Source organism: Anomaloglossus baeobatrachus, chromosome 3, assembly GCF_048569485.1.
Source record: "Anomaloglossus baeobatrachus isolate aAnoBae1 chromosome 3, aAnoBae1.hap1, whole genome shotgun sequence".
NCBI lineage: Eukaryota > Metazoa > Chordata > Amphibia > Anura > Aromobatidae > Anomaloglossus > Anomaloglossus baeobatrachus.
In genome coordinates, this window is record NC_134355.1 from 211147687 (window position 1) to 211169355 (window position 21669).

Here is a 21669-nt window from a genome sequence, read left to right on the forward strand (position 1 = left end):
TTTTTTCTGGACATTATTGACCAATTTACGAAGCATGGTGCTTTATATGTACTAGTTGGTGGGTTATAGTTATTAACATCATACACATGTTCCGATATTCTGCGTTTTAATGCACGTGTTGTGCTACCAACATATTGGATATCGCACACTGTGCATGGGATAACATACACAACATTTGTATTCTTTTTTGGAAACACTAGAAGTAATTATAGTAGTGTTCGTCATGAACCGACACAAACCACAATTTTTCAGGCCACATTTAAACGTACCAATAGAAGGTAACCAATTAGCTATATGATTGTTCTTTTTTTTTTTTTTATTTGTATGGTCACTAGGGGAGATTCAGGTCTCAATAGTAATATTCCGCTTGGAAAGATATTTAACACCTCCATTTAAAATATCCATGAGGACACTATCTGTTGTTAGAACAGGAAGGAATTTGTTATAATTCTAACCACCTCGTAGTAATCACTGCTAAATGCGGTAGAAAAAAACACTGGTGATTCTGCCATCATATCGGATTCAGATGTTTTTTTCTTTGCAAATTCTGCTCTTTAGTTTTAGTATCCATTCTACTTTTGGCTTTTTCCAGAATTTTTTTCAAATGCCCTCTATTAATGAACCTTTTCTCAATGATATCACATTGTTTTTAAAAGACATGTTGTGAGGTACAACATCTTTTTGCTCTCACAAATTCACCAGTTGGAATATTATTTATCACATGCCTAGGGTGATAGCTCATGGCATACAAAAGGGCATTGCCCACCATGGGTTTGCGATATATGTCACAGTCTACAGTTCCAGCAAGATTGCTGCCGGTAAGAATCACATCAAGGAAAGATATCTCTCTCCTATCAAACTGATACTCAAAGACGAGATTGCAAGGGTTATTATTCAGATAAAATATAAATCGGTCAATATCAATTTCAGTACCTTTCCAAATTATAATCACGTCATCTATATATCTTAAAAATATAGACATGCTTGACGCAAATGTATTTTTTTCAGAAAAAATGAATTCCTCCTCCAACCAGGACAAAATTTTTTTTGCCAAAGATGGCGAAAATCTGGCACCCATGGCACAGCCTTGCGTCTGGACATAAAAATTACCCAGAAAAGTAAAGTAATTATTCCTTGGAAAAAATTGAGCCACTTCAATCATATAGTTCTGCAGGTCTGCTGAATAATTACTATGCTTATGGAGTTGACATTTTAACACTATAAGGGCAAGCTCATGAGGAATGGACTTATAAAGACTTTCAATATCACATGTGAGCCAACTGTATGTATTTTCCCATTTAATAGATGTTAATATATTTAATAAGTGTTTTGTATCATGAACAAAACTACAATAGGTGTCAATTAGGCCAGAGGTCGTAATTAGTGATGGGCGATCCTGACCTGTAAAGATCGGGGATCGTACTGATCACATAGTGATCGTGTACATGATCCTGAGCTTTCCTGGGAAGCTCGTGTTACCGATCGGGTACAGATCGGGTCCAGGGGCTGTAAAAAAACCCCCACATTATTAGAAAACATTATGATTATTCTTATAGGTCCTGCGACGCATCCTGCGGACTCTGTCTCCCAGCCACTTCTGCTTGATCATTGCTGTGCCGCCGGTAGCCAGCACTGACTTACAGGACCTTCAATGACATCATAGCCATGTGACCATTCTGGTGTGAATGTTGTACAGACATTGGCTTACAGACTGGTCACATGACTATGATGTCATCGAAGGTCCTTTTAACTGAACTTTGACTGTCACTGTGCGAGTGTCGCATCATGGCGCACAATCGCCCCACATGAGTGAGTCAGCTGCATATATTTCCATGCAGCTGAGGCACTCCTGTCCGGAGATTGTCAGGCCATGCGGGGTGATGCCAATGCGAGTCTGCATGAGTCATACCCTCAGTGTCAGCTTGCTTCACGCTCTGTACAGAGCAATGTAGCAGAGCTGACAATGCTCTCTACTTCTCACTGTGTATAGACTGTGTCTGTACAGAGCGATGAAGCAGAGCTGACATTGCTGTCCCTGTGGATTATGTCGGACTAAGGATTTTTTTTATAATAAAGATGGAGTCGCTAAATGTTTTTTTGTTTTATTTCTAATAAAAAAATTTGTTCTCTGTGTTGTGTTTTTTTTTTACTGTTTACTAGAAAATCATGGTGGTCATGTCTAATTTGGCATGACACCATGAATTTTGGGCTCAGTACCATCTGAGAATACAAAGCTGGTATTAACCCCTTTATTACTCAGCGTGCCACTACATTTGGGCTGCTCAATGAGCCAAGTAATGCACCTGGAAATGGCGCTAAGAAACAATGCGCCATTTCCAGGGGCGGCTGCGGGCTGCGGAGAATCCCAGACCCCAGCTGCCTGGCTTTACCTGACTGGCAATCAAAATACGGCGGGAGCTCACACTTTTTTTTTAAATTATTTTTTTAATAATTAAAAAAAAGTTAATGGGCTTCCCTGTATTTTGATTGCCAGCCAAGGTAAACCCAGGCAGATGGGGGTAGTAGCCCGTAGCCATCTGCTTTATCGGCGCTGAGAATCAAAAATACCGCGGAGCGCTATGTCATTTTTTTTAATGATTCATTTCTATACAACTATACAGTGTGTCCACCCATATCCTGTCCACCACCATTAACTTGAGAACGGCGGCAGTTATAGGCATAGAAGTGGTGTCTAGGTATATTAAAGTTGCCATGCGCTACGCAATAAAACCACCTATAGCGCCACCTGGTGGAAAACAACAGAGTTAGCATTTTTATCTCGAAAACCAAACGAGATAGAGAAAAAAAGGGCATTACGTAGTTGTAGGGCATCATCAATTCAATACGTACGTTCACGCCTCCAACTACTACTCTCAACTCTCCTCACTCCTTTTCTGACTCCTTCCTCTGACTGACCAAACACTTCCTCCCAACTGACCACTGGCCCCTCCCCTTGCTGGGTCTCTCCCTACAGATTGGGTGGCGACTATCCAGTCAGTGCCCATCCCTTTTACCTGTTGCTAGGCATTCTCACAGTTTGGTGTTGGGGTTGTGTGTGTGGCCTGAATGTGTTGGTGTGTTGACTGGCACGGATATTCCGGGGTTTGGGTTTCCACTTACATTTTGTGGCACCTGGTACCTCAGGGGTGCTACATGTACAACATTCACACCACACTGGTCACATGGCTATGACGTCATTGAAGGTCCTGTAAGTCAGTGCTGGTTACCGGCAGCACAGCAATGATCAAGCAGAAGCGGCCAAGTCTGCAGGACGCATCGCGGGCCCTGTAAGTATGATCATAATGTTTATTATTAACTATATTCTTTATTTTACAGATCCCCCGACCCATCCCATAACTGTAAAGCCCGAGATTGGTGATTGGACGCAAGATCGTGTTATCTCGATCCCGATCTCTATCTTTACAAAACGATCGGGCGAGGCTCCCGATCCCAACCATTGGGGGGGATCGCCCATCACTGGTTGCAACCTAGTATCCAGCCATTCTGAAAGATGTTCAGTTAATGACCCTATTCCTGAAACTATCGGTCTAAAACTCGAGGGAAATTTGTTCATGTGTGTCTTTGGTAGCGCCTGAAACAAAAGTACTCTAGAGTACGGTGGATTTAAATATTCAAATTTTCTTGGTGTTTTTTCTTTTTCTGCTCTGGTTGTGCTACATCATTTCCTGTGGATTACCTTTTTTAATGTGTGTTTGAAGTCAGTGCGGTATAGACTGAGACTAAGAACGGAATGTCCGAAACGCAGACTATTTACCGCTATGTTCACTTGATTTTAAACCAATGGAAGTATTTTTTAATGCATATCTATTAAATGGATTAGTTTTATAGTAACACTTGGACTTGGATGCTGGATTTTTCTCCTCCTTTGTTGTTGCAGTCTGGCCGACTAGAAAACTTGTCCATGCACCATCCTGGGTTTGTGGTTTCCTTTTGCATCGGGTGAGCTGGTTACATTTTTTCTTTTTCTCATACTATTGAATGGTCAAACTTTTACCATGCTCCCCTTTTTCCATAATATGAGCATTGTCAAAATATTTAATTTCTAAAGAATTTACCTTTCATTATGGAGACCACAGAAATAACATCTATGGATGAATTTTTTAACGTCAACAACCAGGCTCGTCTGAATAAGAAAAACACAAAAAATCAGCCTTGGTACAATATGAATATTGTGGGAATTAAGTATAATAAGGTGGTCTCCTAGTACAATGAAAACATGTCACCACCCACTTATTCATAAATATAATGGATATTCTGATCTATGTAAAGAAACAAACCAACTCACAAAAGGATCAGATAACAAAGGTAATATAAGAAAAATCTTTATTTAAGAGTAAAAAGTATACAGAAAAAAGAGGGGGTGTAGTAACAGGGAGGATACACTGGATGGCATACCAGAGCAGCTGAGAGCAAAAAAGTGTGCAACGTTGTAAGGAAGCCACAGAGAAACCTTATAAGGATAGAGGGAATGCCAGTATATATTACTAAATCACATGCAGGCGGAATCCCAAAACAAAATAATACAGAAAGGCATCATGTTGTGGCGACCAAGTATTAAAAGTAAACACGCATACTCACAGCTGGAATGGCGCCAAGTCCCATCCGACGCGCGTTTCAGCGATAGCCTTCGTCAGGGAAGGGGGCGTGGTGACATACCGGCAGGGTAGGTGTATTTGTATGAAGACCCAGCCAATGAAATGAATATCTGGATCAATTAAGCGGCGCATGCGCTGTGCAAATCGGCACAGAGCCCAAACAGGAAGGACGCGTCATCGTCACCTAGCAACCGGAGTCATCCCACTATGAGTCACCGCTACACGTGACAGAAAAACCACGTGACGCGATGACGTCAGAGGGGTGAGTACGGAGCCTGGACAATACAGATACGCCCACTGTATGAGCGCTGTCCGGAGACAGCGCATGCACACTGGTTCCAGGTAAACCAAGACACAAAATGCATTATCAATTGGTGCTCATTACCCAAGGAATGTATACATATATTAATCACAGAACAAAAAGAAAGTGAAGAATAATAAATAGCCATACAATTCATCAGTTTGGAAAGAATAGTCCTCATATATGAAAAAAAATGTATATAAATCGCATACATTAAGTGAATTTTGGACAATAGATGTATATATATATATAACCCTACAGGCCTATTAAAAATCTTTTATATATATAAAAAAGAAGCATTATGGAAGAATGAAAGGGTGAAAGAGTGTAAAATGTGTGAAAAGAAGCACTCACTGATTAATGTGTAAAGAAACATGTGAGAAGAATCCATCAAGCATATATGGTTATATGGGAAAATATGAGAAGAAAAAGACTTCAATGATTAGTGTAGAAATGTGAAAGAAAGTGTGGATGTGTGTAAAGAATCCATAAAATAAATGAATATATTAAGAAAGTGAGCGTGACCTAATTAAGAAAAAGAGGTAAATAAGCAATGTGAATGCGCATATAAAAAAATTGTATGGCTATTTATTATTCTTCACTTTCTTTTTGTTCTGTGATTAATATATGTATACATTCCTTGGGTAATGAGCGCCAATTGATAATGCATTTTGTGTCTTGGTTTACCTGGATCCAGTGCGCATGTGCTGTCTCCGGACAGCGCTCATACAGTGGGCGTATCTGTATTGTCCAGGCTCCGTACTCGCCCCTCTGACGTCATCGCGTCACGTGGTTTTTCTGTCACGTGTAGCGGTGACTCATAGTGGGATGACTCCGGTTGCTAGGTGACGATGACGCGTCCTTCCTGTTTGGGCTCTGTGCCGATTTGCACAGCGCATGCGCCGCTTAATTGATCCAGATATTCATTTCATTGGCTGGGTCTTCATACAAATACACCTACCCTGCCGGTATGTCGCCACGCCCCCTTCCCTGACGAAGGCTATCGCTGAAACGCGCGTCGGATGGGACTTGGCGCCATTCCAGCTGTGAGTATGCGTGTTTACTTTTAATACTTGGTCGCCACAACATGATGCCTTTCTGTATTATTTTGTTTTGGGATTCCGCCTGCATGTGATTTAGTAATATATACTGGCATTCCCTCTATCCTTATAAGGTTTCTCTGTGGCTTCCTTACAACGTTGCACACTTTTTTGCTCTCAGCTGCTCTGGTATACCATCCAGTGTATCCTCCCTGTTACTACACCCCCTCTTTTTTCTGTATACTTTTTACTCTTAAATAAAGATTTTTCTTATATTACCTTTGTTATCTGATCCTCGTCTGAATAAGGCAGCTAGTATATTTATGAACAAACAACATATTATTACTTCAGATGCATGTAGTGAATTGAATACACTCATGTGAGATCTAGAGAAATGTATGGCCACTCGACTAAAGGCTACTTTACACACTGCGATATCGGTCCCGATATCGCTAGTGTGGCTACCCGCCCCCATCTGTTGCGCGACACGGGCAAATCGCTGCCCATGCCGCACAACATCGCCCAGACCCGTCACACATACTTACCTGTCCGGCGACGTCGCTGTGACCGGCGAACCGCCTCCTTTCTAAGGGGGCGGTCCGTGCGGCGTCACAGCGACGTCACTGAACCGCCGCCCAATAGTAGCGGAGGGGCGGAGCTGAGCGGGACGTAACATCCCGCCCACCTCCTTCCTTCTGCATAGCAGCCGGGAGGCAGGTAAGGGGAGCTTCCTCGTTCCTGCGGCGTCACACGCAGCGATGTGTGCTGCCGCAGGAACGAAGAACAACTTCGTTACTGCTGCAGTAACGATTTTTAAGAATGGACCCCCATGTCGCCGATTAGCGATTTTGCACGTTTTTGCAACGATGCAAAATCGCTTATCGGTGTCACACGCAACGGCATCGCTAATGCGGCCGGATGTGCGTCACAAATTCCGTGACCCCAACGACTCCGCATTAGCGATGTCGCAGCGTGTAAAGCCCCCTTTAGGGTGCGGTGGGATAATAAGACTCTCCAAGGTTATTTAGACAATAGCATGATCCTTAGAGGAAGGGGTACTTCTCACATAGCGAGATCGCTAGCGAGATCGCTGCTGAGTCACAGGTTTTGTGACGTACCATTGACCTCATCAGCGATCTCACTGTGTGTGACACTAAACAGCGACCTGGCCCCTGCTTTGAAATCGCTGATCGTTACACACACAGTGCTGGTTCATTTTTTGCTCGTTGCTCTCCCACTGTGAAGCACACATCGCTGTGTTTGACAGCGAGAGAGCAATGATCTGAATGTGCAGTAAGCAGGGAGCTGGCATCTGCAAGCTGTGGACGCTGGTAACCAAGGTACACATTGGGTAACCAAGCAAAGCGCTTTGCTTGGTTACCAGATATTTATCTTGGTTACTAGCGTACGCCGCTCTCAGGCTGCCAGTGCTGGCTCCCTGCTCCCTTTACACGTTGCCAGAGTACACATCGGGTAACTAAGCGAAGCGCTTTGCTTAGTAACTTGATGTGTACCCTGGCTACGAGTGCAGGGAGCCAGCGCTAAGAGGTGTGCGCTGGTAACCAGGGTAAATATCGGGTAACCAAACGAAGCATTTTGCTTGGTTACCCAATATTTACCTTGGTTACCAAGCGCAGCATCGTTTCCACGAGTTGCTGCTGGCTGGTCACTGGTCGCTGGTGAGATCTGCCTAATTAACAGCTCACCAGTGACCATGTAGCGACGCACCAGCGATCCTGACCAGGTCATATTGTGGTACGTCGTATAGTGAGATGGTACCCTAAAGCCTGCTTTACACACTTCAATAAATCTTTCAATCCGTCGTCGGGGTCAAGTTGTAAGTGACGCACATCCGGCATCGTTCGTGAGGTATTTGCGTGTGAAACCTACATGTGATCGATATTGAACGAAAATACGGTGATCGCATACACGTCGTTTATTCCTCATACATTGGACGTTTAGTAGTACGAAACTAGTCAATTGTAACGTGTGACATCCCTCATACGATTTTGGTGTCTGATGCTATGTGCGCAGGTGTGCGCTCTGCACCGCAGCTTAAAAAAGGTCTGCTTCAGAGCGCAGCTGAAAAGCTGCGTTCTGAAGCGCCTCACAATGTCTGTCATGCACTAATCTCTGTCAGTCCGTCACTATCTCTGTCCCTCACTCTCTGTCCATGTCAGTTTATCCCCCTCTCTCATATACTCACCGATCCCCGATCCCCGGCGCTGCACGGCATTCACACTGCTGAGGCGGCTTTTACTGTTTTGAAAAAGCCGGCCGCCCATTAAACAATCTCGTATTCCCTGCTTACCCCGCCCACCGGAGCCTATGATTGGTTACAGTGAGACACGCCCCCACGCTGAGTGACAGGTGTCACACTGGACCCAATCACAGCAGCCGGTGGGCGTGTCTATACTGTGTAGTGAAATAAATAATTAAATAATTAAAAAAAACGGCGTGCGGTTCCCCCCAATTTTAAAACCAGCCAGATAAAGCCATACGGCTGAAGGCTGGTATTCTCAGGATGGGGAGCTCCACGTTATGGGGAGCCCCCCAGCCTAACAATATCAGCCAACAGCCGCCCAGAATTGCCGCATACATTATATGCGACAGTTCTGGGACTGTACCCGGCTCTTCCCGATTTGCCCTGGTGCGTTGGCAAATCGGGGTAATAAGGAGTTATTGGCAGCCCATAGCTGCCAATAAGTCCTAGATTAATCATGTCAGGCGTCTATGAGACACCTTCCATGATTAATCTGTAAATTACAGTAAATAAACACACACGCCCGAAAAAATCCTTTATTGGAAATAAAAAACACACACACATTCCCTGGTTCACCACTTTAATCAGCCCCAAAAAGCCCTCCTTGTCCGGCGTAATCCAGGATGATGCAGCGTCGCATCCAGCGCTGCTGCATGGAGGTGACCGGAGCTGCAGCACACACAGCCGCTCCGGTCACCTCCACGCAGGTAATGAAGACAGCCGTGCGATCAGCTGATCTGTCACTGAGGTTACCCGCTGTCGCTGGATCCAGCGGTGGCCGCGGGTAACCTCAGTGACAGATCAGCTGATCGCGCTACTCACCTCAGTTGCTGACTGGAGCTGACCGGAGCGGCGGTGAGTAGCGCGATCAGCTGATCTGTCACTGAGGTTACCCGCGGCCACCGCTGCATCCACCGCTGGAACCAGTAACAGCGGGTAACCTCAGTGACAGCTCAGCTGATCGCGCAGCTGTCTTCATTACCTGCGTGGAGGTGACCGGAGCGGCTGTGTGTGCTGCAGCTCCGGTCACCTCCATGCAGCAGCGCTGGATGCGACGCTGGAGCATCCTGGATTACGCCGGACAAGGAGGGCTTTTTGGGGCTGATTAAAGTGGTGAACCAGGGAATGTGTGTGTGTTTTTTATTTCCAATAAAGGATTTTTTCGGGCGTGTGTGTTTATTTACTGTAATTTACAGATTAATCATGGAAGGTGTCTCATAGACGCCTGACATGATTAATCTAGGACTTATTGGCAGCTATGGGCTGCCAATAACTCCTTATTACCCCGATTTGCCAACGCATCAGGGTAAATCGGGAAGAGCCGGGTACAGCCCCAGAACTGTCGCATATAATGTATGCGGCAATTCTGGGCGGCTGCTGACTGATATTGTTAGGCTGGGGGGCTCCCCATAACGTGGAGCTCCCCATCCTGAGAATACCAGCCTTCAGCCGTATGGCTTTATCTGGCTGGTTTTAAAATTGGGGGGAACCGCACGCCGTTTTTTTTAATTATTTAATTATTTATTTCACTACACAGTATAGACACGCCCACCGGCTGCTGTGATTGGGTGCAGTGTGACACCTGTCACTCAGCGTGGGGGCGTGTCTCACTGTAACCAATCATAGGCGCCGGTGGGCGGGGTAAGCAGGGAATACGAGATTGTTTAATGGGTGGCCGGCTTTTTCAAAACAGTAAAAGCCGCCGGAGCAGTGTGAATGCCGTGCAGCGCCGGGGATCGGGGATCGGTGAGTATATGAGAGAGGGCTGCTCAATTCACTTACTCAGGAGATTAGCGGTCACCGGTGAGTCTTCACTGGTGACCGCTAATCGGGACGCGACACAGACAGAGCCGCAGCATGACAATGAAGTCGGGTGAGGTTCACCCGAGTTCATTCTGACAGTGCGGCTCTGTCTGTGTCTGCTGTCATCTGCCATTCACCGCTGCTACATGGCTGTCTGTGGCTGCTGTCAGCAGCCATGTAGCAGAGCTGAACGGCAGATGACATAGTAAAAACGCATCCCTACACATTACACACGCTTGGCAAGTCAATAAATTAAAAAAAAAAGGTGCCCAATGCATACGTCACAGAACACATGATCTAAAGGATCGCACACAAAATTGATCAATTTAACATAGACTACTAACGCTCATGTGACAGCAAATGAACGACCTACATGCAATCTCATTAGATCGCATATGCGACCTGGGCGTGTCACATCGCATACGAGATCGCATACCTAATTGTAAGGTGTAAAGCTGGCTTAAGAATAAAAAAACGACCAACAACAGGGAATGGGATAATGCTTTATCTGAGTGTTCCATGAAATTGATTAAATTAATTGTCGAGAAAGAAGAAGCAAAACTGAGTGAATTGGAAGATAATATAAAGAAAATTGAAAATGAATTAATGAAATCCAGGGATAATGATGCCTATAATATTTTGAAAGAAAAAATCAACACAAATTTATCCAAGTTGGAGGACTCTATCACTTCCTTGAAGTAAAAAAATTCGAGTGGGATACTTTGGATTACGAAAATAATCATGTGTAGAATTGGCATTGATTCCGTGAAAGACGATCACCCGGTCCGAAATCTATTTTGAAATATAGTGGAAAGAAAAAAAGGGACAATTATAACAGAGTGATATTTTTTTCCATGAAACCATTATCAACAGATCCCAATATGGATATTTCAGATATTGAGACATTATCCTCTACCAGCTCATTTAACCCACAATCTGGAAACCAAAAAACCCACAGAACAACAAGACAAAAAACGGATGGGAAGAAGACGACAGAGACGAGCTGGGGGAAAGCATAAGTATAACAAAAGTGTTCAGACACTCCACACGCAGGAGGAATCATTAAAACCTCAAGATCTCTTTACTGTAATGAAATCGGCCAATATTTTGGACAAGAAACAAATTAAAGTTCTTGAGAAGGGGCTAAATTTTGTGCCAACTGAAAGACTCAATGTTTTTGACACAGTATTGGATGTCAATAATTTCATTAGGAGATTAACTATAACAAAACAAGAGGATATTAATCTTTTGTCTACTACTGCACCTGCTGTGGATGAATTTCGTCTTACATCTTATGTTAAACAGACTTCCCTTAAGTATTTACGGGACCTTGCTGATCCTGAATGCAGGACATTGCAACTACATAATAATAGTTTTTCCAACAGAGTGCCTTATCCAAAATACTATCCTTTACAATCAAAAAGTCAGGCCATGGTTGATTTTCAACATTTAGTGGAGTTGGAGCTTGTCAAAATCCACAAGGACAAAAAACCAACACATTGTAACCTTTCTATTCCTGAGAGGCTTTGGAGACAATATCAGAGAATAATAACATTGTTGTGAAGAACTCTGACAAGGAGGGGGGCAGTAGTTGTCTTAGATATTGGGTTGTATGAAAATAAATTGGGAAATATATTGAGGGAAAATAAAATCTATGAAGAATAGTGCAGGACCCGACTAATGTGATTAGAACATCATTAGAATTCTTATTGAGTGAGGGTTTACACTTATGTATCATTAATCAGAAACAATTTGAATATTTAAATCCACCGTACCCTAAAGTACCTTTGTTTCATGCGATACCAAAGACACACAAGAACCAATTTTCCCTGAGTTTTAGACCGATAGTTTCAGGAATAGGGTCATTAACTGAACATCTTTCAGAATGGCTGGATACTAGGTTACAACCTCTGGCCCAATTGACACCTAGTTTAGTTTGTGATACAAAACACTTATTAAATATATTAACATCTGTTAAATGGGAAAATACATACAGTTGGCTCACATGTGATATTAAAAGTTTTTTTCCTCATGAGCTTTCCCTTTTAGCATTAAAATGTCAACTCCATAAGCATAGGAATTATTCAGCAGAACTGCAGAACTATATGATTGAAGTTGCTCAATTTCTTCCAAGGAATAATTACTTTACTTTTCTGGGTAATTTTTATGTCCAGACGCAAAGCTGTGTCATGGGTGCCAGATTTTCGCCATCTTTGGCAAATATTTTTTTGTCCTTGTGGGGGCGGGGAATTATTTTTTTCTGAAAAAAATCCATTTGCGTCAAGCATCTCTATATTTTTAAGATATATAGATGACGTGATTATAATTTTGAAAGGTACTGAAATCGATGTTGACCGATTTATGTTTTATCTGAATAATAACCTTTGCAATCTCGTCTTTGTGTATCAGTTTGATAGGAGAGAGATATCTTTCCTTGATGTGATTCTAAGGGTACCTTCACACTTAGCGATGCAGCAGCGATCCGACCAGCGATCTGACCTGGTCAGGATCGCTGCTGCATCGCTACATGGTCGCTGGTGAGCTGTCAAACAGGCAGATCTCACCAGCGACCAGTGAACAGCCCCCAGCCAGCAGCGACGTGCAAGCGACGCTGCGCTTGCACGGAGCCGCCGTCTGGAAGCTGCGGAGACTGGTAACTAAGGTAAACATCGGGTATGGTTACCCGATGTTTACATTAGTTACCAGCGCACACCGCTTAGCTGTGTGTGCAGGGAGCAGGGAGCCGCGCACACTGAGCGCTGGCTCCTTGCTCTCCTAGCTGCTGTACACATCGGGTTAATTAACCCGATGTGTACAGCAGCTACATGTGCAGAGAGCCGGAGCCGGCAGCACAGGCAGCGTGAGAGCTGCAGAGGCTGGTAACTAAGGTAAATATCGGGTAACCACCTTGGTTACCCGATGTTTATCTTGGTTACAAGCTTACCTCAGCTGTCAGACGCCGGCTCCTGCTCCCTGCTCGCTTCATTTGTCGCTCTCTCGCTGTCACACACAGCGATCTGTGTGTCACAGTGGGAGAGCGCCTTTGAAGAAAACGAACCAGGGCTGTGTGTAACGAGCAGCGATCTCGCAGCAGGGGCCAGATCGCTGCTCATTGTCACACACAGCGAGATCGCTAATGAGGTCACTGCTGCGTCACAAAAAGCGTGACTCAGCAGCGATCTCGGCAGTGAGCTCGCTGTGTGTGAAGCACCCCTTACCAGCAACAATCTTGCTGGGACTGTAGACTGTGACATATATCGCAAACCCATGGTGGGCAATGCCCTTTTGTATGCCACAAGCTATCAACCTAGGCATGTAATAAATAATATTCCAACTGGTGAATTTGTGAGAGCAAAGAGATGTTGTACCTCACAACATGTCTATGAAAAACAATGTGATATCATTGAGAAAAGGTTCATTAATAGAGGGTATTCGAAAAAAAATTCTGGAAAATGCCAAAAGTAGAATGGATACTAGAACTAGAGAGCAGTATTTGCAAAATAAAAAAAACATCTGAATCCGATATGATGACAAAATCACCAGTGTTTTTTTCTACTGCATTTAGCAGTGATTACTACGAGGTGGTTAGAATTAGAAAAAAAATCCTTCCTGTTCTAACAACAGATAGTGTACTCAAAGATATTTTAAATGGAGGGGTTACATTTGTTTCCAAGCGGAATATTACTATTGGGACCTGAATCTCCCCTAGTGACCATACAAATAAAAACAAAAACAAAAATAAGAACAATCAAACAGCTAATTGGTTACCATCTATTGGTTCGTTTAAATGTGGCCAGAAAAATTGTGGTTTGTATCTGTTCATGATGAATACTACTATAATTACTTCTAGTGTTTCCAAAAAAGAATACAAAATCAATTAACTAATCAATTGTGGGACAAACAAGGTTGTGTATGTTATCCCATGCACAGTGTGTGATATCCAATATGTTGGTAGCACAACACGTGCATTAAGACGCAGAATATTGGAACATGTGTATGATGTTAATAACACCACAACTAGGAGTCTCTCAGGAGCCTCACAGCATTTCCTTAGTGTTCAAGCAGGTGACCTTGGATCATTGAAAGTTAATGCAATAGAGAAAATCAGTATACCTAAGCGGGGAGGTGATATAACTGAGCTCATGCATCGCAGAGAGGCAAAATGGATGTTCTGTCTGGAAAGAAGCTTGCCCACTGGAGTGAATATAAAAAATGAAATTTTGAATGTGTTATAAAATGTTAATATTAACTGATTATTTTGTGAATTTTCTTGGTGTTTTTTTTTCTCTGCTCTGGTTATAATATAATATAATATTATATATATATATATATATATATATATATATATATACAGTTAGGTCCAGAAATATTTGGACAGTGACACAAGTTTTGTTATTTTAGCTGTTTACAAAAACATGTTCAGAAATACAATTATATATATAATATGGGCTGAAAGTGCACACTCCCAGCTACAATATGAGAGTTTTCACATCCAAATCGGAGAAAGGGTTTAGGAATCATAGCTCTGTAATGCATAGCCTCCTCTTTTTCAAGGGACCAAAAGTAATTGGACAAGGGACTCTAAGGGCTGCAATTAACTCTGAAGGCGTCTCCCTCGTTAACCTGTAATCAATGAAGTAGTTAAAAGGTCTGGGGTTGATTACAGGTGTGTGGTTTTGCATTTGGAAGCTGTTGCTGTGACCAGACAACATGCGGTCTAAGGAACTCTCAATTGAGGTGAAGCAGAACATCCTGAGGCTGAAAAAAAAGAAAAAATCCATCAGAGAGATAGCAGACATGCTTGGAGTAGCAAAATCAACAGTCGGGTACATTCTGAGAAAAAAGGAATTGACTGGTGAGCTTGGGAACTCAAAAAGGCCTGGGCGTCCACAGGTGACAACAGTGGTGGATGATCGCCGCATACTTACTTTGGTGAAGAAGAACCCGTTCACAACATCAACTGAAGTCCAGAACACTCTCAGTGAAGTAGGTGTATCTGTCTTCAAGTCAACAGTAAAGAGAAGACTCCATGAAAGTAAATACAAAGGGTTCACATCTAGATGCAAACCATTCATCAATTCCAAAAATAGACAGGCCAGAGTTAAATTTGCTGAAAAACACCTCATGAAGCCAGCTCAGTTCTGGAAAAGTATTCTATGGACAGATGAGACAAAGATCAACCTGTACCAGAATGATGGGAAGAAAAAAGTTTGGAGAAGAAAGGGAACGGCACATGATCCAAGGCACACCACATCCTCTGTAAAACATGGTGGAGGCAACGTGATGGCATGGGCATGCATGGCTTTCAATGGCACTGGGTCACTTGTGTTTATTGATGACATAACAGCAGACAAGAGTAGCCGGATGAATTCTGAAGTGTACCGGGATATACTTTCAGCCCAGATTCAGCCAAATGCCGCAAAGTTGATCGGAAGGCACTTCATAGTACAGATGGACAATGACCCCAAGCATACAGCCAAAGCTACCCAGGAGTTCATGAGTGCAAAAAAGTGGAACATTCTGCAATGGCCAAGTCAATCACCAGATCTTAACCCAATTGAGCATGCATTTCACTTGCTCAAATCCAGACTTAAGACGGAAAGACCCACAAACAAGCAAGACCTGAAGGCTGCGGCTGTAAAGGCCTGGCAACGCATTAAGAAGGAGGAAACCCAGCGTTTGGTGATGTCCATGGGTTCCAGACTTAAGGCAGTGATTGCCTCCAAAGGATTCGCAACAAAATATTGAAAATAAAAATATTTTGTTTGGGTTTGGTTTATTTGTCCAATTACTTTTGACCTCCTAAAATGTGGAGTGTTTGTAAAGAAATGTGTACAATTCCTACAATTTCTATCAGATATTTTTGTTCAAACCTTCAAATTAAACGTTACAATCTGCACTTGAATTCTGTTGTAGAGGTTTCATTTCAAATCCAATGTGGTGGCATGCAGAGCCCAACTCGCGAAAATTGTGTCACTGTCCAAATATTTCTGGACCTAACTGTATATATATATATATATATATATATATATATATATATATATATATAAAAAAAAAAAATATATATATATATATATATATATATATATACACATATATATATATATGGTTGTGTTACATCATTTGCTGTGGATTACCCTTTTTAATGTGTGTTTGCAGTCAGTACGGTATAGACTGAAACTAAGGACAGAACGTCCGAAACGCGTACTATTTACTGCTATGTTCACTTGATTTTAAAGCACTGGAAGTATTTTTTAATACATATCTATTAAATGGATTAGTTTTATAGTAACTCTTGGACTTGGATTTTGGATTATTCTCCTCCTTCGTGGAGACACTGGGGGTATACACATTAATGGGGCCAGTGGGTTGCATACGCATTAATGGGGCCACTGGGGGCATACCATTTTCTAGTGCCAGTGAGGGGCATACACATTACTGGGGCCAGTGAGGGGCATACACATTACTGGGGCCAGTGAGGGGCATACACATAACTGGGGCCAGTGAGGGGCATACACATGCTGGGGACAGTGGGGAGCATACACATTAGTGGGGGCAGTAGGAGACATATACATTATATGGGCCAGTGGGAGCACATGCAGCACTAGGGGATGCTGGGTGCATACACATAATGTGATACTGGGGACTCTGGGAGCACTTGCAGCACTGGAGTACGCTGGGCGCCAACAGCTGCTCCTCTTCATTTGTGGGACAGGAGTGTACTGCATGCTAACTCCGCCCACAGATGAACCCCATCGTGCAATGCATGTGCACACAGTGCAGCATACAACAATGCATGCTGCAGGCGTGTTCTGCTTGTTTAAAGGGCCAACTGCCAGAAAAGTGCGGCTGCTGGCTCAAGCACTGCAGTCGCCAGAAATCTGCCTGGGGCTCACAGGAAAGATAGTGACCTGCTCCTGCCAACATCTAGTGGGCTCTCCCATCTGTTCAAGGCCCCGGAACTTCCCCACGTATGCTGGGGGTTGACACCTGTCCTGCTAACAGCCCTCCCACATACAGTATGACGTCTCCACAACCATCCTACACACAGTATGTTGCCCATATAGATCCCCAACATAGGTCTTTGCTATAGTGACCATTAGTAACAGCACCCAAACAGGCTGGTGTTATTCAAGTTCAGGACTAAGTTCCCTGAAACTTTTTACCATACCCTTTGGTATCCAGCTACCTACTTCTAGGTCCTGATCATGTCCACCTCCATCCACCTGCATATCACAGATCCCAGCCAGCGCATGCGCTGTGAGCTCAAAATGTCTCTGCAGATTTCCTTTGCTCCAGAGTTTTGAAAGCTGCATATTTAGATCCATGATCTGGGCATCCAAAAATACAAACTGCTGATATCTGGTGAAGATACATTCACGCCCAAATGGCTATTCAAGTCATGCATACATCTACACGATACACACTTGACAACACAACCACAAAAAGGAAAACGATCAAACGCCCATAATTAATTATGAGATTTTTATTGTAATACAAAGACAACATGTAAAGAGTGGAGAAAAAATGGTGCAGGAACTTAAAAGCCCCAAAGAAGGGTCACAGATCCCTCATGTTATAGTACCTATAATTGGTAGAGCTGGCATTCACCCAGGTATATACATATCAGATCCACTAGATGTCACTCTACATCCAATAATATGGCCATATGTGCAATCGCAGGATTAAACAACAGGATTCAACACAATTTCTTGAATAGGTCCAATTTACATTACTTACGTGGATGCAGACAGGTCAATCAGTGGATGCCAAAGGAGGAGGGGATCCCGCGACCCACCCGACGGCTGTTTCGGTAACACTGGGTTACCTTCGTCAGGAGACCCCTCCTCCTTTGGCATCCACTGATTGACCTGTCTGCATCCACGTAAGTAATGTAAATTGGACCTAATCATGAAATTGTGATGAATCCTGTTGTTTAATCCTACAGTTGCACATATTGTCATATTATTGGATGTAGAGTGACATCTAGTGGATCTGATATGTATATACCTGGGTGAATGCCAGTTCTACCAATTATAGGTACTATAACATGAGGGATCTGTGAACCTTCTTTGGGGCTTTTAAGTTCCTGCACCATTTTTTCTCCACTTTTTACATGTTGTCTTTGTATTACAATAAAAATCTCATAATTAATTATGGGCGTTTGATCGTTTTCCTTTTTGTGGTTGTGTTGTCCATTATATAGCGATTTGCCCCTATAGTCCGGTTCTGCACAGTGGTTTATTATAAATTATATGTAATTTCTAACAATTAATATTCATGTTGTAAATATTTTATAAACTTAACCATGTGCAGATGGTTGTTAACATATACGATACACACTTGGTAGCATTGTCCATGGAGCACATTTGTAAATGGAGATAAACTACACAGGCAATATCCAACGGCAAAGCCAAAAAAAAAAAAAAAATAAGAAAACACCTTAATTTTATGTGCTCTTATGTTAAACTATGTCAATGTGTTAAATAATGCATATGCGTTAGTATTAGGTGACATGATCTTTGAAGAGGGCAAATACCCAAACACCCTAATACATTTGTCTGCAAGGAGAAAGTTTACCCCTTAGTTCCCTATTCAGAGGCATCTCACGCATCCTAAATAGCTCCTGTTTTGCACTGATGAGGGGCAAACATGTAGAAACACATGCCTGCAAATGGCCTTTCTGGTTAAGCTCCTCATCCTAAGTGGCAAGGCCCTTTAAAGGGTTGATATTGACTTTTAGTATTTTTTTAGTATTTCTACTTCCAATAGGTGGCACTAGAGTTCTTGTAAACTTGCTCTCTGAAGAAGCTATTTGCATATGTATTTATAATACAAATGCTGTTAAAAGAGTAAACTGAAAGCAAAAGTGCAATAGAAAGGTTATTTCTAAAGAATCCATTTGTCACAAGGGATTTTAGAGATAGATGGCACAAAATAAGCATGGCTCATTCACTTGCTGTACAGTTACTACAGTAGAGCTCTACAAATTGTACCTGCAAACCTGAATGTGTATGTTAACCACATGTATTGTATTGCAGGTGTCCCAGTCCTGCATCTTATTCCTTCACCATTTCCAGATGTTTGGCACACATTTGAAGATAATGAAGAAAATCTTGATTCTTCAACTATTGAAAACATCAATAAAATTCTGCAAATTGTTGTCCTTGAATACCTTAATATATGAATATAATGTATAATTATTGCAGGTACATTACATAGTATTTTCAGATCATTCTACATTGTGCAAAATTAATTTTTATAGAAATATCAAAAATGAGAAAAAACTGTTGCATATGCCAAATCATATTTATGTTTAAAGAGTAGGATTTCAGTTGAATTCTCAATGCTGTCATGTATGTACTTAAATAACCGCGTTGCCAATTTACCTGTATGATGTATTTTTCAGCTATTTCTCACATCTCTGCATGCTCTATTTCTAATCTCTGAGATCCTATGTAGTTAGAAGAAGGAGGCTGGGCGGAGCTCTGCCTCTATCTCCTCCCTTCTCCCATGATGAGAGAAGCAAATATTTCTGATAAGATATATTACAAAGTTACTTCTTTTCCTGTGTACTATTCATTTCTGAAATAAAAATTAAAATGATTATGCTTTAAAGTATCAGAAGGAAAAAACACCCTTTTGTACAGCATTGCTGGGTCAGTGATGAAAATCTGTATGAAACTGTTCCTTACTTCATCTGTACTCATGCTTGTTTCAGAGCCGTACCACCTCATTCATCAGCTACATTGATGAAAGGTACAAGTAAGTTCAAAATTTAAGAGAAAATTATTGCTAAAAAGTTTGTTGGGAGCATAATTATAGGTGCTGAGGTAACTTAAATGGTTATTACCATCTCCAAGATCCTATTCCAATATGTAGTAGGTGTAATAATAATAATAATAATAATAATAATAATAATAATATTAATAACAACACATACTTCCAATTAGAAATGTAGTATATTTCTCCTGATATAGCCATGTCTCTTACCTCATGTGCAGGGCATTTTAGCGTAGGTATCCATGGATACGTTCACTCATATAGTGTCAGATAGTTGCTCATGGTCATAGCTAGAGGTGAGCGAACCTGATGTTCGAAGTTCAGGTTCGATCACAGACTAAAAACAAAACAAAACAGACTTCAGGTTCGAAGTTCAGGCGAGTTATGAGTGCAAACCACTCAAGCAAACAGCGCTGTGCTTGGGTATTATTGATGCTCAGCCCTGTGTGAGCGGAATGCAGTGTTTGAATGGCTCACACTGGGGGTCAAATCAGCGTGATCAGATGTAGTGTGCACACACACACAAAAAAAATAAATTGAAAAACCCTGCCCACCCTCCCCCGGAAGTGTTCTGTTCATGGCTGACTGCATGTGGGTGGAGACATAAACTGCCCAATTACTGACTTCTATTGAGGTTCTGATCAAGTCAGGGTCACAAATCAAACTCTATCTAAAGTTCAACTGTACCCTCCGAACCGAACTTCCAAAAGTTCGCTCATCTCAAGTCATAACCATGGATACCTAAGCTAAAATGCCCGCACATTAGATAAGAGACATGGCTATATCAGGAGAACTATACTACATTCTAACTGGAAGAATTTGCTAATATTATTATTATTATAATTATTATTATTATGCCTGCTACTTATTATTGGGATAGGAATTTGGACATGCGAATAACCCTTTAATGTATAAAACTGCCATTTAGAAAATGAAAGTAAATGACATACATTTCACAAAGTTATAATAAAGTCTTGATAATTCTAGGTTAAAAAATAAATGAATGGTTAAAAGGTTACTAGGCATTAGTATTAGCAGCTATCAGTACTCAGCTATGAGTGGAGCATCACTGCAGTTTAAAAATCAATAACAAATTGCGAGTCTTATGGAATATGTAACAGTGACTGACTGGATATGCTATGTTTGCTGTTAATTTGTCTGACAGATCCAGGGCCGCCATTAGGAATTTCAGGGACCCATACTGGCAAAATTATGGGGCCCCTTTGAAACTCCACCCAGGCTCCATTCCTGCTCCGCCTCCACCCCGCAAACTTTCCACAGTCTGCCACTACTCTTGGAAAAACATTATATATATATATATATATATATATATATATATATATATATACATGCGCACTGTACATGATCGGAGGAACAGCTTCTGCACCTCTGACCATGCTCAGTGCGCCTCTCTGTAGCCAGGACGTGTAGGTGAGTGAGCACAGCGGCGCGCATGCGCAAAATTTCCAGGAGCTAGCGGTGACGCCGACTTGTGTAAATCATGCTATTCACAGAGGTGGGATAGCATGGAAAGATGGCCGACTAGTCTAGGGAAACAACGGCCCCTGCAACTAGTCATAGGCCTAATTAGCGCAGAAACAGCTGCTATCAAAGCTGGTGACGCAGGGAATTCTGAGATAGATATAGATTTTATATATATATATATATATATATATATATATATATATATATATATATATATCATATATATACAGTATATAATATATTATATATATTTAATATATATAATATATAAATTATATATTTTTATATATATATATATATATATACATATAATATCTATATTATATATGTTAATATATATAATATATATATATATATATATATAAAAAACAAAAATAT

At 41.8% G+C, this 21669-nt stretch overlaps 1 protein-coding gene across 1 annotated transcript in view; it reads left to right on the plus strand.

Annotated features, from left to right (window-relative positions):
- QPCT (glutaminyl-peptide cyclotransferase) overlaps positions 1–19641 on the plus strand; it is a 585853-nt gene extending 566212 nt beyond the window's left edge. The window contains exon 7 of the mRNA XM_075339704.1: positions 19065–19641. Within this exon, the coding sequence (XP_075195819.1) occupies positions 19065–19210 (146 nt within the window). The 3' untranslated portion in view covers positions 19211–19641. The remainder of the gene's footprint in view (positions 1–19064) is intronic.
- Positions 19642–21669: the final 2028 nt, after the last annotated feature.